Source organism: Prenolepis imparis, unplaced genomic scaffold (assembly GCF_030444845.1).
Source record: "Prenolepis imparis isolate NDT839.2.m4 unplaced genomic scaffold, iyPreImpa1.0 SCAF_4, whole genome shotgun sequence".
NCBI classification, from domain to species: Eukaryota; Metazoa; Arthropoda; class Insecta; order Hymenoptera; family Formicidae; genus Prenolepis; species Prenolepis imparis.
Window position 1 is genome coordinate 2,981,155 of NW_028141162.1, and position 27,024 is coordinate 3,008,178.

The 27,024-nt window shown below is 42.9% G+C and overlaps 1 protein-coding gene across 3 annotated transcripts in view; it reads left to right on the forward strand.

The window, feature by feature from the left end:
* The window catches only part of LOC145935510 (zinc finger protein castor homolog 1), a 136,082-nt gene extending 110,463 nt beyond the window's left edge, over nt 1–25,619 (forward strand). For 2 of the 3 annotated variants that reach the window (XM_083036938.1, XM_083036937.1), the window contains 5 exons: nt 18,894–19,472; nt 19,707–21,341; nt 21,716–21,814; nt 21,957–22,875; nt 22,968–25,619. In XM_083036938.1, coding sequence (XP_082893064.1) covers nt 18,894–19,472; nt 19,707–21,341; nt 21,716–21,814; nt 21,957–22,875; nt 22,968–23,472 — 3,737 coding nt within the window. In that variant the 3' untranslated portion in view covers nt 23,473–25,619. The remainder of the gene's footprint in view (nt 1–18,893; nt 19,473–19,706; nt 21,342–21,715; nt 21,815–21,956; nt 22,876–22,967) is intronic. The other variant, XM_083036939.1, reaches the window with a different exon arrangement.
* Nucleotides 25,620–27,024: the final 1,405 nt, after the last annotated feature.

The window sequence follows — 27,024 nt, forward strand, 5'->3', positions numbered from 1 at the left end:
GTGAAAAGAAAAAAAAAAAAAAAAAAGAACCAAGTGGAAAAAGACCGACCGACCGGCTGGCGAAATCGTCGATCGACGCCTCGTCGCCGCTAATCTGGTTTGACCAGGTGATGATTTGTAATTGACGCTCTTGTAATCGTCGAGCGAATCTATGATTAGAACATGGAGACAATGTTGTCGATCGAATACAGACGGCGACGTCTGACCTTTAACGGCATTGGGCTAGAAATATAATCGGTATGCGCGTTCGTGTTCGCCAAAAGTCTGATCGCGCGTATTCTGATATATTTAACAGACAAATCGTTTATAAAATTAAAAATCGTCATTCATTATATTGTGTGAATATGACAACGTTATATAGAAAGTTTTCAGTCAAGCTCCAAGATTCTATTACATTTATTTATTTATTTTTTTTTACTACGAAATGTTTTCTTTCGCGAATTTATTTCCGTTTCTTCTTTAAATCGGCGAATTTTCGAAACGAGATTTAATGAAATCGGCCGCCACGCCGTGGAATATGCTGGAGAGAAATCGCATCCAGCACAAACCCGGCACGCACAGTGGACCCGCATCTTTGAGTAATTATCGCACATTCCTGCATGCCACGTGACAAATCTGAAGCTATATGTACGTAAGCCAGCTGAGCGCCGCCGCGCCGTCGCGTCGGCTCTCTCCCTACAGCCTTTATTTGTCTCGATCCTCGCGAACTCGTGAATCGTGGAGCAACCTGACGAATCGCGGCCGTTCGCCGCTTTCAGTGTTTTGTGCCCGAGGGCTGTTCCCCCTTTATTGGAATATCCGCCCACAGCATTATGGGAATTATCAAGGAAATGGGATGAGTGCCAACGGCTCCCACGAGGGGCTCGAGGGAGGACGGGGGGGTTGTTGCTTTGGTCGCATTGATAAAAGAAACCCGGGATTTATCAATCCTCTGCTTCCTTCCCATATCGTTTGAAGATTATATATTATTATACAATTTTATATCCACATATATGGGCAACGTAAATATTGACTCGATTAAAAAGATAAAATGGAGCATTGTTGTAAGCTTTGATTTTATTAATTACCGTAAGAACGTTGTGATACAAAGTGCTCCTGAATTAATCTTGACTGTAATAAAATTGAGAATCCACGGATTGCTGTGCAGCAGCAATATTATGTTACAAATACAAAATAAAAATATTTACACACACATATACACGTACATTCTCTCACCTATTGGATTACGAATTTACAAGTAATGAAGTGAAATAATTCATTTGCATGTTAATTCTATATGTATAATACCACGGTGTTTCCAAATAATATTTTATTCTTATATATAAACCAAACTATTTAAAAAAATTATTTTTTTAATCGTTTGCATTTGAAATGTTCAACATGACTACGTAGAAATATTGCTCGCCGCATGCGGTCATAGCTCTGTATTACATAAACATGCCGCTGTTTCTCCGTAAATAGGCATCATTAAGATCAATCGTTTCTCCCCGCTGTCATTTCACTATTGGCACGCGAACCATCATTTTCGTCGAAAACACTAGCGACAACTCGCCGTCAATCGACAGTTTGTCGCGCAATTCCCGTGCATCGAAACCGTGAAAAGATTCCGCGACGGAAATCACGGCGATGATGATGAGAAGAGCGCGCGAGGGAAGTGAAGGAGAGGAACATCGAGTAGAGAAAGAGAGAGTGGGCGGCCTCCGTTGGATTTTCTGGTCCAGTGACATATTCTCGTAATTTCGTATCGGCCAATCAACGTTGGCCGAAGGATATTAAACGCGTGGTGGGATCCGCAACGAAATGGAATAAAATAAAATGTATACGTTGTACGTTCGCGACTATAACGCGAGGGGGTATCGAAAGAAAGAGAGAGGAAACGCGAGGTGAAGGAGGCTGAAAAGGAAACGCGAGTCTGCGAGAAAAGAAGATGGAGACGTAGATGTGTGTGTGTGTGTGTACATGGAAAGAGAAAGAGAGAAAGAAACGCCGAGAGAAAGAGACGCAAACGAAAGAGGACGGTGAGAGGGAGCGATAAAGAGAGAGAGAGATGCTAGCAATCAAAGCTGATTAAGCCCACAACTGGGGAATCTGTGGGGCCAGTGTCTCACGCCAATCTCGCCCAATCAGCCGGTTGGCCGGGGAGATTTAAAAAATAGAATGCCTACTGTCAATTGTCCCATAATTTAAATAAATCGAATAAATGGACAAAGTGGCCAATTAGAGTAGTTGCTGGTTGCTGCTTTAACGCATTATTCTCTCTTTCTCGCAGTGTCTTCGACTCTCCTCTCCTGTCTCCCCTTCCCCTCCCTTCATCCCCTTTCCTCCTCCCCCCGTTCCCCCTTTGCTTCTCGTCTCGCCGAAGATGCGCTTCTATTTTCCCCCTCGGTGCCCTCCCGATAATGCCGCCGTCGTTCTTTTAATTCTCGCGCGTTTGACATCGACGTCGCCGCGGCCACCTTGTCTTCGCCGAGGTGCCTTCATTATATCGTGAAGAAGATGACCATCAGTATCTACAGCGTAAACGTATGACGTGATTTGCGCGAAATTGACGATTAGGTCGTTATGCTTTGACAAACCCGATTGCAGGCGTGAACTTTTCGGAATCTCTTATTGTCGCTATTCCGAGATCGAGGTATTTCTCGAAACCTCCTACGACTCTCTTGTCCGCGTGGATAAAATATTCCTGCTTTCATTTTCACTTTGAAATCGATACCTCGAATACACATTAGACTACTACGTATTCACAGTCTCAGTTACGGGCATAAATTTGCCGGAGCTGTAAACTTTATCGCGCTTATTCATCTTTAATAAAACTTCCTTGCAAGTTGGCGGATAAATTTTCCGGAGACGGTGCTACTTCGTTATTTTGACATTAATATTCTGAAACATAGACTATGCTGTATGCATTTTCGCAGACTCATTAAACTCGGAAATAAACCTAAGACCTGGATTGCGCTACTGTTTTATCGCTGAACGTAAATTCGATGATAAGCGAGGTACGTTGTCAGAGAAAAAAAGAATCGAGAGTGGTTCGTGCTCGGCCATCTCGATCTATCTCGATGAAATGTGCGGCAATTCTCTCTCTTTCCGTCTTGGACTCCGAATTCTACTTTACTAATTATAACAATTTACGACTTTAATAATTATCACCATCGTACATGCGCCATCAGTCTGCACCTGTTCGACATACATTTACGAAGTAGCTTAATGGCCTCGTTGATATCTATACCCATCAATTTTGTGCGAGTACAATTTAATTAAGCCTCGCTATCGCGCTACGATTACGAGTAATATCGACATCGTCAGTTTCCTAATTACCGCATCTGTCAATTCGTAAAGGAAAATGCTTAATTAGCCGACGAGCATCATTTTTGAAAAATTACAGTATTATAAATAATAACAAAAAAATTGCTACTTACTATAAATTTCAATTATCAGGTGTTTTTTTTTTCTCAATACACAGTATTTAATGAACAATCGCGTATCGAATAATTAACTCGCAATAAGATGTGAAATTAATTGTTAACAGCACACTTTTCCCTTAATATTACAGAATCGAGCGAGGGAGTTGTGATTTAAACGATTGTTTCAACATGTCTCCCTAATTACACGAAACAGACTCATTAACGCGTGAAGTCGCGAATCTGTCATGCGGATAATGTAGATGCTCGAACGTAGATGTGCTCGTCTACGCAGGCTGCCAGTCCGGGCAAGCAATCGACCAGGCAAGCAAATAACAAATAAAGTACGAACGGGAGCTACGATAAATAACTGGTGCATCGTTCGCTGCATATAGTGCAGACCCCGGCTACGGGCCCTCCAGGGTCCCGCTCCTCCCTGACTCTTCGTACCTCTCTTTTTCTCTCTCTCTTTCTGCACCCGCCCTCACTATATTACCTGAGCACAGGATCCACATACGTACGTGCAACCATTCAAGCACCGAGGAGTTCAGACCTCGGCGACCTTTAGTTTCCGTTCATAATGCCTGGACGCCGCCGCGACCGCAGGAAATTAAAGAATCTTTTGGCTGCCTTCGTACGTGCTTTTTGGAAAGCAATCTGATTGCGAGAGACGTATCGGGGGACTATTATGGTAGCGCATCAATATTCACAAGATTGCTGAATCATTCCTAGTATAGCCATATGTGGCCATGTATTAAGAATCATTAAATTAAGGAGCGATGTAAATTTCTTGCAAAATTATCTTCACTGAAAAGAATAGCTTCGTTGAAATTATATTAATAGATATTAAAATGATATTCTCATATATTATTAGATTATCCTTTTATATGTCTCTAAAGAATAAAACTCAAGGACAAAATAATTAAATATCCATTCAATATATATGCTCTTGAAAATAAACTTAAAATAAGATATCAATTAGCATTTTATGTAGAATTTTGTTTAAATCATTTCTATGAAATCATTCCTATGAAATCGCTTCTATGAAAAGAAGAAGAATAATTTGCTTGTGCATATGTATAATTCAGCCAATTCTTACGAACTGATTCTCGCTTGCGTTTAAACTCGGGAATTGGATTTCATTATCCGAAATTGAACGACGCGATTGCGATGACGGACGGACGGATCGGCGTTTCGTTGCCACGTTCGTTTCTCGGGCGAGCAACTGTTAGCCTTGAAGAAATACCATTAAAAGGCGATACGCGCGGTGAAAGAAAGCGAGGGAGACGGAGAGAGGAAAGCGAATTTCACGGTTCATTCGAAACTTTTTAAACGAATTTACACGCGCCGTCCGCCACGCTCTACGAAGGGGGTTGAAACTTTATTAAATTAACCGCTAAGTAAATATTTGACAGCTTTTATATATGTATATATAAATTACTGCCGCGTTTATCGTTCTGTTTCTTTTTTTTTTTTTTTTTTTTCGTCATCAAAATCTCGATCGAATTATCGGCGAACGTAGACATTTTTATATCGCGCCGTTTTCTTCGTCTATATAATGATAGACGATGTTTATATCTCGCTCTCGCTCGCGACGAGATTTTTCGATACGTGACGACGATAAAAGTGCGCGACGACAATTCCAGCCGTCGCAGTATAACGATCGAGCGGTTCACCTAGACCTGTGCAGACAATGGCCAATTTCGTCGACCGGGGACGCGAACAATGCTCGCCATAATTCGTGGTCCACTCGCGTTCTCAGGGGTTCTCGCGAAACGGCCCGTCATCGCCGGTCTCCGTCGTCATCTCTTACCTCGTAAAAACCCGCAGCGCCTTAAAGACGCGGTGGATACGAAATTTTATTATTTATATTTGAAATTTATTATCGCGCGTGCGCCGGAGGGACCCGGGGGCCCCGACGACGGGGGCCCAGCGCGGCGACGAGAGCCCTTCGTCCTTCCTCTCCCTCCCCTAGGGGATCCCTTCGTCGACCACGTCCTCTCTCACGTCGTCGGCCTAATTTATATCGTTCCTCAACTTTTTATTAATTTCTTACCCTCCCGCGGAATCGCGATCGTCATCGCATTAAAGGGATCGTCACCGGCGGCGGTCACCGAAATCCGCATCGATGCACAGACGGAATGTCGTCCCTCATTTTTCGCTCTACCACTGCGCGTCGTCCGAACAATTTCGTCCCTCGTCCCTTCGATCCGGAGTGAGCTTACGATCGGGTCCGGCGATTCCGCCTTTCTTCGTCTATCTTCCCGTTTACGCTACCTCGATGCTATCGGGTCGTAGAAGAAAGACATTTTTCCGCAAACCGTCGTGCGTATCCTTCGCTTACGTAAAAAGGAATGCGGTGTCGTGGAATATCAAATCAACATCAGTGAGATAATCGAGAGTTACAAAAACGTAATTAAAGCAATCGATTATCTCTTTTGTACAACTAATTTAATTATTAATTATTACAATAAAAATGTGCGCTAAATATTTATCAAAATGTTCTTTTTCGGAGAAACAAGTAATTTCCTGAAATAAAATCGATGAAACTAAATGAAACTATGAACACGCGTTAATGTGACACATTCCGAATCCTTACCCTTCGCTAACGAGGTTTACGCCAAGATCACGCGAAATATTCAGCCAATCCACTCGACCAAGACAAGTATTAATATCTGCCATCTCCTTTTTGCCGATCGTGGAATTCCAGTCTTCTCCCTCTCTTCTTCCCCGTTCGAGATTCGACGGATCTTGCGAACTTAGCGCGCGGGAAAAAAGGGCCTCGACTAATTAATAGAGCGGGATCCGGACCCCGAGGGGACGGGGAAGAGGGAGCGCGCTTAGGACCCTTGCGAAAAATAAAATACACCGCGGAGTAAATTAACGTAGAGCGAGGGAGGGAAAGGGGCAGAGGCTGCGCCGCGGGCTTAATTAATAGAGCGAGGATCCGAGGCAGAGTGGTGGTATAGGCCCCCGGGTGGATTCTCAAATCTTCGCTCGTTTGCGCTCGTTTTTTACACGTAGGATAAAGTCCGCGGTAAAGATCCCGCTCATCACGTTGCGCAACGTGTCATTTACCTCATTATAGAAAATACGCCGAAAGCTTTTTATGCAAATTTTCAATCCTGTCATTCCCCCACTCGCTGCGGTTTAACTTGGCATCGTTAATTATAACGGGTCGCTTAATTAATGCAATTTGCTTCCTTTTTTTCTCGTGCGCCTTATAATTATATTATATTTTTCTTTTTGCTTGTTTTCTTGACGCATTTATTTCTTTTATATTCTTCTTATTTAAGTATCAGAGAATTCTCAGACTAAATAATATATTAACTGTAGTCTCGGTATTGCTTTTTAATTTCTATCGTATAATTATTTCTATCTGCGTGTACTTTATTGCATACGCAATATTCCGCGGGAGTAAAAGGAGCTAGAGTATCGATCGGCGATAAAAATGGCTGGTTCAAAAAGGGAATTGCGAAACGGACGAAACGAATGTGCCGCGCGATGTTGGCCGCGCGATTGGCCCCGATCGATTTGTATCGGGAAACAACTATTGGCAATCGCATGCCGTCCTCGAAACTCAGGAATCCATCGTTGCTTGATCGGACGATAGTCTCCCCGGTCTCCTCCATCCTGCTGTCGTCGCTTCACGTCCTCGTTTTTTCTTGGCCGTCGTTTCGCGATTTTTCGGTCGCCAAGAACGCGTCTATATTCTCTCATATCGGCTATATCGAATTATCCGCATAAAATTAGAATCGAACGCAACAATTGAATATCCAATTACGCGGCACGATGTGCAACTTCTTTCTTGCATCGCGAAAAAATATATATAATCCTTATTTAGGAAAATTGTGTAGTAAATTAATATAAAGAGATAATAAGAATCCATGACAATTCGTGCTCTAGCGGTTTGCATCCATAAATAATGCCGGACGTTTACAGAACTCTATTCTTAAATTTAATGCTACTCCAGTTAAACGTCATCGGTGACGACCTGCGAAGCCCTTCATCGCGCTTGCCGCGAAATGAAGACATCGCCGACGCGGACGACTCTTAATCATCGCCGACGAGTTCGAAAGTGGACTCGCGCCGAGAAAATTACACGGTGTGTCCCTCGGGTCCGATCGTTGATCAATCACTCGTCCGCGAGCGAGACGACGGCGGCTCGTCAGCACCCTCGTGCACACTCGCGGCGAGACAGACCGAGCGGTCTTTTTCTGCTGCTCTCTCTCTCCTCGACTGCCGCTTTCCAACTACGTGAATCAAGTATTTCAACTAATAGACGCAGTATATCTTAAGCCAAGCTTTTCTCCTACCTTCTCTATATATTTAAATTCAAACTAAAAATATCTATTTGTTAATGCAAATCTTTCTATGTGTGATATATTTTTTTCTCGAACAAACTGGCTCGTATCCGATTGAATCTTTCGAGATCGCTCTTTGCAGGGTTTTCGGATCATCTCCGCGTCTTCCATTCCTCTCGCGTCTTACTAATGCGCTCGAAAAAAGGGTCTCCCGAAATATACGGAATATCCGCGGGCGCATCGTCGGCCGGCATCCGGTTGACTATTTCGAGAATATAATCACGAAACGAAGCGCCTCGCCGCTATGGGCGAAAGGGGATCGCGGGGAGCATCGCGGGGAACGCGAAAGAAGAGAGAGGAGATGAAAAAGGGATTGAAAGGAACGCGCGCCTCGGTCCAGCGGGGTAGGAGAGTGAGAGGCGAAATGTTCTTCTCTTCGCAAGAACATTTCGCGTTTCCACCATTCTGCATTCTGTCGCGTTTCTGCGTGTCTCGTCGCCGCCGCGTGTTTCATTGGTCGTCGAAGTCTTAGCTCGTAATGGGCCGTATCCAGTTCATTATATACGTAGAATATCCTAGTCAACTTGTGTTCGCGATTAATTCCTTCCAGGTTTCCAACATGCGATCGCAAAATAACCGGTACGGTGAAGGATTTACGAGCCGCGGTACATGTCGATAAAAGCTCTCATTTCCGCGTTCCTTCGTCGATATTTTTTTTATAAAAATACATTTAGCGCGTTTATTGGAACATTAAAAGCTATAACGAGGGGAGAAGGGAGGGGAGGGATAATTCCACCAGAAACGATTGTCTCAAGACGATATATATATATATGTATATATGTTTCGCGAAAAAATTAAGGCCAAAGCCATATTCTTTCGACGCTTGTTTTGCGATTTCGTTCTTCTGCGAATCCTCGCAGATCCGCGAAGCGTAGCCCGCTTTTCCCCGAGAACGAAGAAAACCGCAGACTCTCCCCCGGTCGCGACGCGTCGTTAATAAATAGACCTTTTCTCCTCCCCCTCGTCTCTTGTCCCGGTCGCTCTTCGCCGTAACCCGCAGTCCGTAGCTCGTTGCCTCTTCGGCGTTTTAGTAATTCGAGTTAGCTCTTCGACTCTCTTCCTTCTCCGACGCCCCCCTACGGCGTCCCGCCGACTCCGCCGACTTCGTCCGTCTGTTATTTCGCGCTTGATGCGAAAAGCAAGAAAAAGGAGAATCGACAGCGTCCATGTGTGCGTGGACCAACGGTGGAAACGACCGGGAGAAAGAGAAAGAGCCGAGGCGAATAGAAAGAGAGAAAGAAAAGAAAGACGAAGAGGGAGGGTCGAAGAGGGTCGAAGAGGGTCGAGACCAAGACCACGAAGTCGCCGATTGTTTTAGCGTTAGGCCACACTAAAACTGCCAGGGAGGCCCAGAGGGTCAGGGCCGTGTGCGAAAGGAGTTGGGCACGGAAATGAGTTTTTCACACAGATTGCCGGTTGCACACATTTGCCATTGCGATCGATCACACAGACCAATAAATCTCTCACGATATATCCCACCAATATTAACAAAGTTTATTACTACGATTATATGGATAGTAAATTTATATTTAATGTGCTTTTTGTGATTTTTATGGACATAATTTTACATCAAAAATTAATTACATATCTATTACTCTTTCATCATTTGTTATAAAGATAGATATTTCAAGAATATGTGTATTCTGCTTTGCATGTCATATATTGTTTTGATTGCATATATCGACAGTATTTATCGATACGGCCCTGTTTACGAATTTTCTAATGCAAGAAGATCGTAGGAAAACGTTCCTGCTTGTTTTTTTCTTTCTCTTTCGCATCTTTTTGCATCTCTTTCTTTGCCTATTCGCGCGACGAGGCGGAGACGATAGGCGAAGCGTGCCAAATCATGCGAGCGGAATCGGAGAAATTTAAAAAATATTCTAAATTTAATTACCCTGCCGTCGACGACCCTCGGTCTTTCGAAATCGTGCAGCCTGCCAATGCTTGTGTTGAAAAATAGCCAATCGAAGAACCGAAGCGTGAATCGAAGACCAATGCTTTTGAAACATTTTTAACTCACACGAGTTATTAGAAAGAATAAAGAAGATAATTATAAATGAATAAAATGATGAAATTTCTAAGACATTGGTAATCAAATCCGATGCTTTTCTTTTGCAAATTTTACAAAATATTTTCCAATTCTCATACATTTCGAAATAATAAATCGTAAAGGCTCTGATATATAATAAAAATATTATATAATTCAGGTATGAAAAGGGCTAGTAAGAACCAGGCAATTTATACACGTAGTTTTTTTAACTAATTGATATGCTGAGGATAGAGGAAGAACCAAAACCTTTAAAATAAGTAGGTATAGCAAAATTAAAAATAATTTTGTTGCACTAACTACCTAATATCTGTGCCTAGCTCTTACAACCCCTTTCATGCTTGAATCTCATACTTGTGTTAATTGGTATAATTTTTAAAATGGAGCTTAATGATAAAAGCCGCTTACAAAGTAAAATTGCATTCATCGAATGCAATTTTCGCGAGAAAATCAAATACGAGAAAAACGAGAGGAGAATCTCGCAATTGTTCGCGAGCGGATCTCAGGCGTTAACGCAAAGCAGCGGCGCGCTTTAATAGTGGTCCATGCTCGTTACGCACTCGTCTAACCGCCTTGTTAAGCTTAACAGTCATATAACCGCGCCGCCGAGAATATCAAAGTTATTGATATACGCGATCTCGTAAATCACGGTGTACTTTGTAAAACTTCGGAATGCCCTCGGTATAAGAATACCCTCGCGGATAAGAGAAAAATCGTCGCGCGGAGACTCGGAGGCATCGAGAGGATGCCTTATTCGCGGTGTACGGAGTATATGATGAACACACAGTGCGAGCTCGTTGTCGAGCAGTTTGTCGTAAATTTCCGTTAACGAGCTGCCCGCGCAACGAGCCTTATGCACGCGCGCTTTTCTCATGGCGCAAAGCGGGGAGAGGTAAAAAACCACCCCGCGAGAGAAATATGAAACTGAGAGAACCCGTTTATGTGCTCTCGCGTATATATACATACCGTAATTTCCCTCGCGCGGAAATGGAATTGTTTATTGGGACCATTATTAACGCGGACAGATAACCGACCACCGGTTGCCACCGGTGATCGACGTCGTCGTTGACGTCGCATCGTTAATAGCAGTTCCTCTCGTTCAACGTCGCTACTTCAAATTCGAAACAGATGAAGACGGATGAACGGGGTACTACTCGTTTTGCGCCGTTTGGACCAACGATGAAGCCGAACGCGAGTGAAAGGAGGACTTAATCCTCCTAGAAAGCTAACATGCGAAACGATTAACGCTAATCTGGTCTTACGCAGCGCGGTACTAAAAGATTATACGATCAACAGGCGAGACAAATATAAGGCACAATATTACATCGATTATTAACAAGCCGACGTGAACTTTATTAATCTGACAATCATATAAATAAAATGTCCAGGGTGTAGAGAAGTATATATTATTAGCATAAAAGGCGGTGTTTGCAACTGTCCGATAATTGTCGCGATAACGCCAGCTTAATTTCTCTAATATTAATATTTCTGGCAATTTTCAACATAAAGCACTTCTATCGATTATATGTCATAATTTAGTTTTCGCAACGTTGACATTTTTATTTTGATCGTCGATAGCTGCGACAAATCGCGTCCTTTTGATCTTATTTAACCACCAATAACGGGGTAATCGCTTCCCGATATTTCATCACAACCGCTACTATCGATAGATTTCCCCGATGAAGAGCCCCTTTTATTTTTCACCCCGTTCCCCGCCGTTGCTCCGGAAAAATTGCTGAATGAAGATCTATCGCGCGAGTGAGGGAGACTCTTTATTTCTCTCGGGAATCGAATTTCTTGTTTTGACAGCGGATCGCCGATCCGTGGCGAGCTGTATTTTGTAGGGCTCGTTCGAAAAATTTTCGAAAGTCGAACAAAGAAGAGCGAGAAAGAGGATATCGCGAGGAAGGTGCGGTCCTTGTTTCTCTCTCCCCCTCCCTCCCCTTCCAGCTATTTGAATTTGTAGAAAGGGTTCGATTCTGTTTATTTTCTGGGGGTCACGGAGGGAGAAATTGTGTGCATGCGCATGTATATATACGTGCGTGCGTGCGTGCGAGGGGGGTAGATATTGCGCGCGCTTATATATATCGGGCCTAATGTTACACACGGTGTTTCCCCTCGTAAAAACTTTGCGCGTCCTACATAAGTAAGTAAGTGTACGAGGGAGTGCGTTTAGTGTAAAACCGAGGGTTTCGAAAGGGTAGGAGAACTGCATGTGAAGAGAAAGAGAGAAGGGGAATTAAGTGTCAGAATACAACGTAATTCGGATCGCATTTCTTTATTCCTAATAACGAGAGACGAAGCGTTATAATTGCAAAATTCCCATCTGCGTTATCATCGCACGTTGTGCGTGTAGGTGTCTACATAACTTTGCACATGCGATTGCATCAGAACATTCCGTCACGTATACACGCACGAAGAAAATTACGATTAAAAGTTGCAGGATTTTGTGGCGACGTACGAATGAAAAATTCTGCTAGAAGATATATTTTTTTACTACAGTGATCTGTTGCACGTTAGAATTAAATACTACACGGAGAGAATAATTTCGGATAGCACATCTCGCGTCAAATTCATTTTAAAATAATTTTGATAACATCTCGCTCCGTTATATTTTACGTGGATAGAGCGAGGATTTTATTTAAACCCTCGCGTTCAAAATTTGTGCCCGAAATATTTTGCACGGCTACGTCCCCTCGTTAAATTTAACACGCCCGTCATAAGTAAGGGCGCAGAGGGTTCGCGGCGTTTTCTAAAAAGGAAGGGGTTGCCAAGGGGGAAAAGGGGGAAGGGAGTAAGAGGGTGTATTAAGTAGTACGCGTGTAATACTGTCCCGAAAAAATCTATACGTGACGGCGTCCGGCGGGACGAGGGCGAGCCGGATTAAAGAAAGACTGGTGAACCCACTTCCCTCCCCCCTTCCGCCTCCCTTCATTCATTTACTATGGGTAAAGCGATACCAGTGCCGCGATATTAACAAACGTGCCCTCGTGAAGCAAAAACAGCAAGAAGAAAAGCAAGGCGATGCGGTCTCAATCGCTTTATAATACGAGCTAGGCATGAGTTTTGCGACACGAAAACCTGTGGATCGAGAAATCTCTAAGTTCTTATGTCCGTATGTTCCTTTCCGATTTCGAAATATAATGCTATCATCATGAGGAATAATCGTGTCGCTGGTGTCAATCGTAAAATTGTCGCTTGCATGCTGCAAATCCCCCCAAGATGGTATCATCACGTCGATGCATGCATCTGCAAGCATCTGTTTAACGCTCGATTCTTCGACAGGAAAGACACGTGTACTCATTTCTTAAAGCCGTTATATACGTTGAGATCGTCGAGTTGCGTAAGCTAACTGCGCCGGCGTTGATTGCATGAAAGAAGGAATCTATTAGAAATACATTATCAAATATTTCAAAGAGTTTATGCATAGCTGTATTATGCCACTTTAAACATTTTTATGTCTACAATTTAAATAAAAGTTAAATCACACAAAAGGTATACATCCTGTGCAAAGAGATGAAGATGATTTCTCGCGAGAGAAAGATGAAGAAATAGGACGAATCAATCGCGCTTAATGAACAGCTGTCGAAAATTATTTTGTGCAAATATGGGTGCATCGGAGGTAGAACCAGAACGATTCGGGGACTCGGCGACGAGTCCTTTCTTCCCCTCTGCCATACCTCACCTCTCCCGGTATAAAGAGGGCGCACTAATTATAATGAACCCGTTCACCACGAATGGGAGAACGGCCATAACGACGTTTATTCTCGTCCCGAATGATTCTACGAGCGGTCGCGTCGGACAATAAGAAGAGAATGGATCTTTGAAGAAGAAACGCGACGACATCACGCCAACGAAGAAGGTGCTAAACGGGTGACGGCAATCTCTTTGCGGCGCCAATTATTCCAGAAATGTATTTTGAATTAAACTCTGTCAGAGGGTAATAGACCGATTATAACCGTCGCGATGACTTATTGCTCGAAAATACTGCTAACGTACGAAAGGTGGAAATTTTTGGGTTTCGAGAAGCTGAATCTTACTCACTAAAAGACTCGCAAGATGGACTATTTCTTAGCCATTCGTTCGGTAAAAAGAATGTTGAAAAAAAAAACAGGTCTTCTTTCTTTGACGAAATTATGTGCAATAACTTTTATTTCAATATCCGAAGATTATTAATCTGAGAAATGTAAAAAGAAGGAAAAAAAACTTCGTATAATCGAGGGGACAAAGGAGAAGCGATACAAAGGGAGATAAGGGATCATACAGATGAAAAGTGCTGGTAGCGGGACAAGCCGAAGAGAATAGCGACCATAACGTAATTTTGACAGAAATAACACCGTCGTGCGCGCGTTTGCTGAGAGACAATAAGTTCGCGACACTCTTGCGGATCTTAGAATAGTTTAGTGTCGGCCGCTCTCTTCCCATCTCTTTCCATTCACTTTCTCCGTTTCTCTTCCCTTTGCCCTCGTCCTACCCCTCACGTTCCCCCTCATCTCTCACTCGTTCCCCGTATTCTCCCTTTGTACGAGCTGATGCTGGCGCCGAAGTACTCCTAGCACACATTCGGACGAACGCTAGAAATCCATCATTCGACGACGGTTGACATTTATTAATACAAATGATCGATATTGATTACATACAGTTACTTATTATTGAACTCTATGTCAAAACTTATTTTGATTATTAAATATGTGATATATTTTTTTAAATTTTATTACAAAAATCTCGAATTATTATTAATATATATGTTAAATATATATTTTATTATATTTTGTTCAGAGGGGATGATTTAGTAATTGTCGCGTAATAAAATAAGGAATTTAGTTTTTGGTCCGTTCGCCATGTGGCACAAAATACTCCGAATCGATATCGAGTACCCTAACGTTGATTCTAGTTTATTAAATGACATCTGGTCGGCGGTTCCATTCGCGAAGCCATTTTTCCGGAAACAATGTCGCTACGAGGACCATCGAGAAAGGGTTGCGAGCGAGCCTGATTCGGAGGGAAAGAGGAGGAAGGCGCGACGGAGACGGGGCATGCCCGTACTTCGGTGCCTGTATTTCTTTTTTTTTTTTTTCGTCGGTATTTAGAACCTCTCGAGAAGAAAAAGCGTTCAATGGGGGTCACCGCGACTAAGACGACGAATCAGCGAGCGCAGCGGGCACTCCACGCATTATCCAAACACGCAGTTTCGTAGCTTACGTTAACCCCTCCTAATGCGTCTGTGCGCGTAGACGTGCGTGTAAGCGCACGTGTAAGTACACGAAGAAAGAGACAGCGAGAGGGAGAGACTGCTGGTACACGTGAGCGATGGAGGCAGCAGCCGTTTTCGGCACAGTATACCTCGATGGCTCGTATAAAGGGTTATTCGCTCAGCCCACGGATTAAATGATAAAAAAAGGAGAGAGAGAGCCCCGACGACCCTGAAATACGGGGTCTTTTCAGGTTCGGGCCTTTTTGAAAATTTTAAATTCCCTCCCCTCCCGCGCACCCCTTTCGGATTGTCGTCGTCCCGGCTTCCATCTCTCTCCGCGAGCAGCTTTAAGAACTACATACATATGAAAGGGTTCGAGTTCAAAGCCGCTGGAAGAGGGAGGGAATCTCCCGGCTACGTGTCGTCCTGGAGTTTCACATATTTTTTAAGATTTGCTCTTTAAGCCTTGTCACGTCGCGTTATATTCTCCATTTGGTAACTGCGCGCCCACGTGGGTGGTATTTTTTTTTTTTTTTTTTTTTTTTTTACGCAAAGAAATTTTAGATTATCGTGCATTTTTTGCAATACAATAATCGGTATACAAAAAAAAAATTTATAAAATCTAATTTTCTCTGTGAAAATCACGCAGGACCTTGGACTCCGTGAGACTCAAGAAGCACTGTAATTTTTTAATTATTACATTAAAATTAATTAATGAAAATTGCTCTATTATGCTCGCTAAGATCTAGTGCTTTAATTTGAACATTAATCATACTTTGCATCGAGATTGCGTATCCATATCGGTTTTTTTATTTTCCAAGGCATCTCAAGCTCGCGATGTGTTTCATTTACGTGCAATCACGCGCGATTTTGACACGCTTCCCCGTGCGCATAATTAATTCGCGTCGTACCATTTGACATTGTTGGATATGCAGAAGGATTCGTCCGCGAGAGACGGTCTCTCGCTGTTTAATATTTATCTCCGATTAATACGACGACGCGTTCGTAGACCTTGGCCCGAGGAGGAGCGCTCCTCGATTACGTACTTGATGCTTCGACCCGGCAAACACGACGGCGCAGTCTGCGGATTATGAATTTGTGCAAACAATAATTTCTCGCTGCGCGAAAGCCAAAGGTGCCTCTAATGAACGGCCGCGCGAGATACGCGGCGGCGGCACGCAGCTGCGTTGCGTAATTACACTCTGCCAAAGGATAAATTAATCGCCGACTCTGTTATGCAACGGCGCGTAACTGGGAGCATATCCGGTGACACACCACCGACGTTTATTATTATTAAATTCGCCGGAGTTTGCGGAGAGTTCACCGTTCGATTTCGCCGGGGAACGGATCTGAATATATTGGAGAACTTTCGATAAAAATTATTGCGACCGTCTCTCGAACGGGTCCATCTATCTCAAGATATATCTCTAACGCTCGGAGAATAATGCTCGCCGAATTCTTCCCTCGTCGACTTTTTCCCTCTTTCTTTGCTTTCTCTGTCTTCCTTCTCCTCTGTCAGAGAGTCTGCCTCTTTCTCTCCGGGACCAAAACCCTTTCTCTTTTTGTACGCGCATACGCTCTCGCAGAAACGCGCGCACGGGCGGCCAATGTATACGGGCGCGTTTCCTCCGCTCCTGACGGCACATATACCACCGCGAAGAGCGAGAAGGGAATCCCCCCGCGAGCTTCACGAGAAATATTCGACAATTTTTAAACTCGTTCTTGAGCGCGCACGTAGACATTTCTGAGAATCGACCTCGTCCTGGTAGAGTGCACCGAACCGCTGGACGGCGTGATAAATGCTATGGGATTAGAACACTCGGGACCCCAAGTCAATGTGATTTATTATCCGTAATCGGTTCCGCAATGTCCGATAAATTAACGAAATGTATAAAACTTGGGTCTTGCATTTCAAAAAAATACAAAGATAGATAGATCTCGATGGATCACAGAAATCTGCAGGAGATACAGACAAACTGGTCAGACTAATTCTATTCGATCGGTGCACTCGGTTCCGCAACTCTATCGTTCTTCATTTGCTGATGTCTATTTAATTATCTGTTTCTATGTTACCTATATTATATTTCGTTTCTTTAACTCGAATGTTTTCGATATAAAAATATATTTGCATTCGCAAGAGCAATTTATTGCATTCGATGCAGGATTCTCGAGACACGCGCGTTTAAATAATAAAATTTAAACTCATTTCGACAAAAGAGAGAAATGCAAATGCGCATCGGCTTAAGAGACAGCTGCCTTAACTATAAAATCAATCGTTTAGGCATAAAAAAAGGGGAAAGTGTGTGTGTGTGTGTAGTTTATTTTCATCTCTTTCTCTTTTTTTTCTCTCGTGTGCGAATTACCACCTCGGGAGATAATTATCGCGGACGAGGATTAGTCAACCGAATTGCGTCTGGCGTTCAATATTTTCTTGCGTGCCGCCTTGCGTTTCAAGAGCCTTTTAGGAGCGCTATGAACGAATATATGCTTACGCGTTTTCGCCTCGCCCGCGGCCACGCCGCGCTTTTTTGCATACGCGTATTGCGATCGGCCCGATAGTTTTTTACGCCGACCATTCTTTCCTCTCTCCCGCACCCTCCCACTTCTTTTTTTTTTTTTTTTTTTTCTTTATTCGCCCTCTCTTTTATCTCGCGGCATGGCAAGTTGCGGACAACCAGTTTTCGGTCGCGCGGGAGAGTGCCGTAGGTCGACGAACGGTGCGTTTATAACTCTCGGTATGTGTATCAGAAGTCATTCCGGTACGCGTGTCTCTCCTCTGGTGGACTTGAACGCGAACCAGAGTATTGTCCAGAACGAGGAACGATGAAGAGAGAACACGCCGTCGGTAAAGTGAAATAGTTTGCCTGTGAAGAAGAAACGGTGTACCAGCGAGGAATAACGTACCAGCGATCGACCGTCTGTCCAATTCGTGCTGCATCTCCTACCGCAGTCGCCTACTGTAATCCATCGAGATTTATCGATCTTTGAATTTGAAATGCGAGACGCAACATTTAGACTTTCTTAACATTTTACGTGTCAAATTAAAATTACGTCAACACATACATATATATATGAAATAATTTTTATTTGACACATAGCTATTAACATATTCGTGAAATGATGGTTGATCGATGGTACGTTATTCTACTATTCTATAATATACACACGAGATGATTTAGAATGAGTGTAACAAACTTTGACAGGTTGTTTAGGAGATTATTCTGAATAAAAAATATAAATAAATATACCTTATTTTCAATACGTAGTTACAGAAATTTCATAATTTTTTCTGCTATCGTAATAAAATCACATGCTTAAGGAAGTCTGATCTTTGAGAAATCAAAACAAGACAGGATAATATATGCAAATATATTATTTATTTGTAATTCAGTTTTATAATAAATGCTTAAAATTTACAAATGAGGAATCAAAATTCCCTGATTCATCTGTGCACTCAAGCTTAGAGAACACATTTTGAGCATTTCATATAAAATTGAAATGTAAATAAAAAATGTTTGCATATCCTGTTTTATTTTGATTTCTTAAAGGTCAATTCCTACCATGTATGTGATTTTAATATGATAGCAATAAAATTTTTAAATTTCTGCATCTACGTAATAAGTTTTAAAAATAGGATCTTTGTTTATTGACATTTTTCACTCAGAATGATCTCTCAAACAATCTGTCAAAGTTTTTTTTACACTTGTTCTAAATCACCCTGTATATATTTTATAAATTAAGTAATAGAAAATTTTGCTATCTATTATTTTTATCTTTTTAATACGAAACAATTCTATAACAATATACATATCGCCTCGTACATACATACATTGATTTAAAAGTTGATTTAATTAGATGAATAAAATTTTCTTTTTGCTTTGTTACAGCTTTGCTCAGGCAGAGTATGTCTCCGGTAGCGGATTCTCTGATGGGCGGTTCCAAAACGTCGGTCTCCCAGCCGATCATCGATTACTCTCGATACGTGAAGAGATACATATCCGGTCAGGAATGCGGCAGTACGTACTGCAAGGAACTGGGCTGTAGGGAGCACTTTCATTGTCTGGACTGCAGCGGCAGGGTATTCGTGAAGAAGGAGGAAATGATCAGGCACTTCAAGTGGCACAAGAAGAGGGATGAATCTCTGCAGCACGGCTTCATGAGATATTCACCGACAGACGATTGCTCGGAGAAGCATCCCGGCCGTGTCTGTCCGCACAATAGAAAGCAAACCCACTATCACTGCATCCATGAAAATTGCGACAAGGTGTACATATCGACGTCGGACGTACAGATGCATGCGAATTATCATCGCAAAGATTCGGCCATCATACAAGAGGGCTTCCAGCGATTTCGAGCTACGGAGAATTGCGCGACCGAGTATTGTCAATTCGCCGGTCAACGGACCACGCACTTTCACTGTCGGCGACTAGGTTGCCGATATACATTTAAAAATAAGGCCGACATAGGTAAGAAATGACATCTGACGTTTGCATGATTAATATGCAGATTCTCGCGTTCTAGGTCGAAACTATCGTTAATCAAAAACTTTCACGCGACGCAAATGTCGAACGTTTCGACATGTTATTCCGAAAAATGATTTACATTACGATAAATTTTTACTCAACGTATTTCGTTATATTGTCCTCGTTTCGGGTCTGCATGAGTTGACCGACAAGTTTTTATTATTTTTTTTTTTATAGATAAGCACAAGTCTTACCACATCAAAGATGAACAATTGTCGCGCGACGGTTTCAAGAAGTTCATGAAATCGGAGGCCTGTCCCTTCGAACAGTGTCGATTCTCTCGGGTTTGCAATCACATTCATTGCATACGGCCGCACTGCAGCTACGTCCTGCACTCCTCCGGTCAGCTTTTCTCGCACAAGCGGAAACACGAGCGTCACGAGTCGGAACTGGCTTATCGGAAGTACAAGAGTGTCGGCGCCGTGGGTGGTGCTCGTCCACCGGGATCATGGGCACCGGACGAATTGAGCGGTCAAAGCTTGTCGTTGAGTCTCAACGGCGAGAGCTCCAACGAAGGCAGGGGTTCTCCGTCGTACTATTCCTTGGACGATTCCTTTCAGAGCGGAAGTGACCTTGCTATGGATCTCACCGCACCTACGACTATCATTACAGCCAGCGGAAGTTCCGTCAATCTCGAGCAGCAACAACAACAACAACCTCAACAACTCACCGCTACCGAATTGGCTTATTTGATACCAGCCACTGCGGAATGCGCATGTAACGCCGGCAGAGAACATCATCATTGCGGATTAGACCGCTGCGGAGCGAACTTGAAGGATCCCCGCGAGGTCAGGGAGCATCTGAAGGAACACGAGACGCAGGAACGTATAACGGACGCGTTCTTCGAGGAAGGCGGCTGCGACGACAATTGTGCATACGCGGACAAGGAGAAGCATTATCATTGCAATTGGGAAAACTGTCGAGAGGTGATACTTTCCACCGACAAACCGTTTCGCAGATTGCAACATTATAAAATTCACGAGTACAGTCGACAATTGAACCTCTCCTGTTCCTCGCACGCCCTCTCCTCCGACGTCACATTGACCCATCTGACGAACATCGACGCGATGTTTAGGCGGAAGCGCGGTAGACCGCCGAAAAATCGGGTGATCGAAATCTGGTCGGGCGGCGATCCCGCGACTCACACGCACGATTCGCCGCAGGCGATCTTTACGAGTTTCAAGCTGCCTAAACCGCAGACCTCTAATTTAACGTCAAATCCGTTGCTGGAGGATCGAGAGGGTAGCGTATCGCCTTCGAACAGCTTGGGCGAACCCGAAGGATTCGCTACCTACAATCCGGAAGGATGCCCGGACACATCTTGCATACTTAGATCGATCAGGCATCATCATTGCTCGCAGCAGCGATGCTACTTCTTTACGGATCGGGCGGATCAATTGCTCATGCACAGCAAGGACTTTCACGACAACGTCGACATACCACCCGGTTTCGCTTTCTACGATAAAATGGTCGATTGTCGATTGGCTGGCTGCCACAGCAATCGCGTTAATCGGCATTTTCATTGTACCAGACCGAATTGTGGATACTCGTTCGTCAGGTACTCGACGATGGCGTTACACGAGAAGCAGCACTCCAATCACGTCGAGTGCAGCCAGGAATTGAATAATCAGGAATGTCAAACGCTATCTCAGTCGTTGATTCAAGAAACGAAACCTAGGATCCAGGTGAAGAATCCTGCCGAGCTGATCGAAAAACCCGATGAGAGCTTAATGACGGGAGATTCAGAGAGCAGATCGATGATCGAAGATAAAGAATCCGAGCTTGCGAGTCCGGATAGCGGCAAAACTACCGGTAAGTATGAAAAGAAAGGACCATGAAACGGTACCGATTTCGATGTTAATTTATAAATAAATTTCGTTTGGTAGTGAGTTTTTATTTTTTTTATTTTTTTTTATTTTTTTGAGAAAGAACACGACAGAGACTTTTCTGCTACTTGACTACGTATGCATGCTCTTCTGCACGTAATCGCGCACAACAATTTACACGTCGTCACACCTTGCATTTGAAGTAGAACACTCTTCGCTATTCCTCCGTTGTTTGTTTTGTCTCACGAGACTGTTTGTTTTACCGTTTCATCTCTCGATGTATATATACTGTACATACACGGTGGTTGTATAGCGGGCGGTAATATTTGAAGTGTTGGTTGTTTGGTTGATTGTTGCTAGTGGTGAGGGCGGCTGGCACCTATTATCCGGTCAGCGGACCGCCGAGCGAACCCGCACTTCCGGGCGTCGTTCTATCCATGCGAACTTCCGTGCACCAAGGTTCGTCTCTCTTTTGTATGAAGTTTTTTGTGCTTTTGTGAGAGTGTTCTCGTATTGATAAATTAGTTTTTCCTCGTCGCTATCTCGCGCGTTCGCAAGGACACGATTCAATCTCACAGATAAATTTTGTAAACCGTTGTAGAACCACCGGTCATGCCGTCTATGAGCTCTACCTCGCCGCACACTCTCTACGGACCGGAACAGAGCTGCAGCAGACCGTTCTGCAAGCTGAAACGCAAAAATCATTATCACTGCAACGCGTGCAATCAGGCCTTTTCCGAGTTGGATCGCTTGGTCGCGCACATAGCGAAGCATTCGACCGGCGCGATTCTCAGCCAGCAGCAACACGATATGGTTAGCCCGTCGCCTAATCAACTGCAACACGACTACATGGCGCAGCTGTCGCAGAAGCACGACTTTATGTCGCCGAACGCTCAGATGGCCCAGAACATTCAGAACTTTCAAAGTCAAATGCAACGGCAGATGCAGCAGACTCTCGGTCAACACTCTCAAACGAAGGATATCAAGCTGGAGAAACCGAGATGCAGTACCGATATCGGTGTGCAAAATGTCCCGAACGTTAAGCGGGAACCGCCCGAGGTTGCATCCTGCAGGGATGAGGGCAACAATTCCATGGTGGATAGCCACGAAAACGGGCAATTGCCGCAACCGCCGATGCAACCTACCAATGTGCAACAGCCGAGTGCGGTGCCGACGAGCTTCGAGCTCGATCTCAGCCACGGCTTTCACTTTCCAAGCCCAGCCGTGATGGCTGCTATGAACCAACAGATCGCCCTGATGAATCAAGCTTTACCGCCGTTTCTGCAGCATGGAATGTACGCCGGTGGACCTGGACTGATGTTCGCGCCCGGTTTAACGCCGACAAACTTTCTTCCACCCACGAGAGACGAGAATCCGCTGGCTTCGCTGGCGGCCAATTTGAATCTGAACAAGAGATGTCTCTCACCGCCGGACATCAATTCGGCGGAAGCCAAGAAGCAGAGACTTCATCATTCGATGCGTATGCTGAAGGACGAGCCTGTGCCGGAAGGATACGTCAGGTTGGCACTATAATAGTTTCGTAAACGAATAACGAGAATAACGATTTTAAAGTTTTATTTCATCTATCTTTAATCTATCTTTGTTGTTACAGATTCAGATTCAACGAGGACTGCAGATACCCTCATTGCGGTTACAGAGAGCATCAGACGCATTTCCATTGCATGCGTCAAGACTGCGGCTATTCGTTCTGCGACAAAACTCGCTTCGTGCAGCATACCGCGAGACACGAACGGCTAGACACCTTGATGGGTGGTGATTTCCAGCAGTACCGGGCCAATGTGCCCTGCGGTAGGGCTCAGTGCGCGTACACGTCGTCCCTTGGTTCGATGCAAAACAAGGCGTCGCACTTTCACTGTCTGAAGTGCGACTTTGTTTGCACGGACACGAACAAGGTGGTCGCTCATCGGCGGCAGCACGCCAAGCTGGACAGTATCGCGGCGGCGGGTTTCCAAAAGTTCACTCCCAGTCAGCCCTGCGGGGCCGTGCAGTGCCAGCACTCCGGCAAGCAGACTCATTATCATTGCTTGCAGTGCCAATACGCGGTATTGGGTCTAGCGCAGATGTCGGCGCACAAGTACCGACACTTGGACACTTAACGATCTCCCTTAAAAGATCCTGCATACGGCAGGATGCTCGAATAAAGCATTACCTTGGTCCCTATAGACATTCCCTAGAGAATGGCGCGGCCATCTTCCCCCGACTAGGTGGAAAAAAATTGTGCGAAACCGGTAGGGGGCTAGTCAACGACTTCGTTTCAACTCGATGCCCACCGTCGATTATTGTTTCGCGAGAGATAAAGTCGCGGACGTCCGCGAAATTCCGAAGACGCGAGATCCGTTAAAAAGACAAATTCCTAGTCCCTATAGACATTCCCCGAAAGATCACTCGAGTGCCTCGGTCCTTTACGATCGAGCAATGTTCCTGGTAATACGGATGGTCAGTGGTAACCGGTAGGGGGCTAGTCAATAACGTTTATCTTCAGGATGCATACTAATACGTTCGAAACCTTCGAATCAAACTATGTCTGATATCTGCGATAATACGCCGAGTAAAACGTTGAGGCGATTTGGTCTCTTCGTACTTAAAGACTGAGCAGTGACGTGGACCGACGTTGAAAGATCGGGAAACGATCATCGAACAGTCTTTGCCTCTAGGAACGCTTCCAGGAATATCAACAAGACGGAATATTAGTACGCGGAAAATTGATAACCGAGAGAGTTACATGGTTTTATACATAGTCGAATCTCACAAAATATATAATTTTTTTCGGGTCCATGATTTTTGTGGGAAACAGAAATGAAAATGAAGGAGTGAGAACGTGGCGTAGCACCTAAGACAATAATACGAAGACAAGCCTATAACATAGCTTTAGCATGAAAAAAGACAAACTATAATATTTAATAGAAAAAAAAAACACAAGAAAAACCTTGTACATTTTTCCCTTCATTAGTATCATCTTGTGTACCCTCCGCGTGAATAGTTTTTATGACGATCTAAATCGTAGAATAGTTTTATTGCATCTATATTAGAGCAGACGGGAAAAGAAATAGTAAATAGAAAACAGCAACGCGATAATCCGATTGCGATATATTGCGAGAACAGAAGATTAACGCGCATCTTTCGCTTCAGCATTGAGAATGAAGAAGTTGAGGGGAGGATAACACTTTCTTATCGTCTAGACTGCATAGTTAAAAGACGCCTGTCGGCGTTCCTATTGCACAATTGATATCGAGAAAATTCAATATTCTATATATATTTCTATGATGTTCGAATATTTTTTCGAATCTTTTTATATTTCATGGTAAGTATTTTTGAAACAGTCGTCTTGTATGGATTTTTCTGCCACAATGGTTGTAAATTATTTATTTACTTTTAATTAGTACAATTGAAAGTTTACTGTGCAGTTGGCGATAATTCGTTGTAACGTTCAATAGTAAAAAAAAAACGCGATAAAATGAAAAGATATACGTATATTTACGAGCTGGATTACGTTCTGGAGGGTACGCGATGAATATTACGAGCAGTATTGATAAATTGAGAGTTTAATTAGAAAGAGACTGCGAGCCGAGACATAAGAGTGGAGAGTAGAATGAGACAGAGCAACGATCGTTGAACGATCAAATTAAAAAAGAAAAAAAGCGAGAATTAAAAGATTGAGAGACAAAAGTTATGTATGTACGCGAAATAAAGACAAAAAGTATATTTGAAATATATTCTAAAAAAACGAACGCTAACGCGACATGTGTAATGCAAAGCTGTTTAATTTATGTGTGTATAGTGTATATGTATATATTGTGAGATTGGTACGAATCGTTGAAGGAACAGATTCTTCTCGCGCTTCTATTTCTAAAGCACGCTCAACGATGGTACAATTCTGTCCATTTTCATTTGATACGAAATTTATTATTGCACGTTTTAATGTCGCCGTGTACTCTTTGTCGCATCTTGGCTTACTCCTGTTTTTTAAATACATAAAAAGATATATAAATAGATCAAAGATAGATGAAAGTGATGATATTAATTTAATTTAACTGTAATGGACGTGATAATTAATGTGAGGTTATTTGGGCGAATAACCAGAAGGTCAAGGATTGACTGGCAAAAGGGACGTGGTAAACGTGCGTTGGGTAGGTGCGACGAAACACGAGGTATCCGTAGCAAAAGAATATATTTCAGGTACAGATCCTTATTCGACTTGGTCTCCACAAAGACTTTAATTAAAAAAAAAAAAAAAAAAAAAAAATTTAATTTAACTTGTATTTTTTTTTAAATCATATGTCTGTGTTTGCACACGTGGTGTCGGAGGAAGATAATAATGCCGGATGAACGCGATAAGGACTATCCAGAGAGTTTAATATGTATGTTGTAAACGTATGTTATAGAGACAAGTAGAGACACACACATATATTTTCTTGGCAGATAATTAAACGTAGTACGAAAAATTTTTCACGACTGCTCGGCGAGAGACGCGCTAGGGTGCCTTTAGGATTTTTTCTGAACTCTTGTAGGACCGTGCCTTAGCGAATTAACAACAGACACACAAAAATCTATTTGTTCAATGTAGAAAGAAAAGACGAACCGAATCGACTCACACTATTAGATCTATATCGTATACATACTTGTAGCTATGATCGAATTTCGGAGCAGTATATCGAATTTTATCGTAGTTGCAGTTAATCGTATTTAGAAAGATGGATCGATCGAAGACTGAATCTCCTAATTTTAAAACTAAAGATAACATTAAAGATAACAATTTTCTGACCGATCATCGAATCCGATGATCATACCGTGTATGGTTCCTGGATTAAAAGCTTTCACGGACTTACTTTAATCAACTGACCGGAAAACGATCGTAGATTTAGCAACTGGAAGACGTTAGTGCCTTAAAGATACGTCAACTAGATAAAAGCACCGCAAGATATAGTCGCCGATATTTATAAATGGTCATTTTAACCTTTTTAAGATTCTTTTTTTACTATATATCTACGACTTGTTTTTAGAAGGAATTATGTAACTCGTACAATTTATCGTTGTTGAAAACTCCTGATTCTTAATACATAAAAACAGATTTTAGAGAACAATATACAATATTCCGCAAGAATTTTTCTTAGAACTGTGGTCAATGGGAGAATCTATTATTGATGTTGAGTCAGTTTTTACTTGTGCGCATTAATAAGTGTAATTAACATTTTCGATAAAAACCTCGCATTGTTGTATCAAGTAGTAAAAATATTTATCCTATCTTGAAGAAACTTGCAATTTATAATGTGTCATCATAAAATGTATCTTCTTCCATTTAAGAGATATTGCTACAATTTTTTATCTGTTTCGTCGCATTGAATAATAATAATTGTCAGTCCATACTCTAATTTATGCCGTAGACATTGATCGACCATGAGTTCAAAATCACAAAAAGATACCGTTTCCACAAACATATGCGTTTTTACTGTGTAAAGTCCACATCCCTTCTCTTCCCACATCCCGATAAAGATGTGAATAAATATATTTCTTAAACGGAGAAAAAAAGTATATATGTATATCTCATAGAAGATGTCACATATCGAAAGTAATGAAAAGTCGCGCTTCATCGTCGAAAATATGTCCTGCGTCAGCAAAAGAGTATCAATGGTGTAGCGGCAATAATTGTG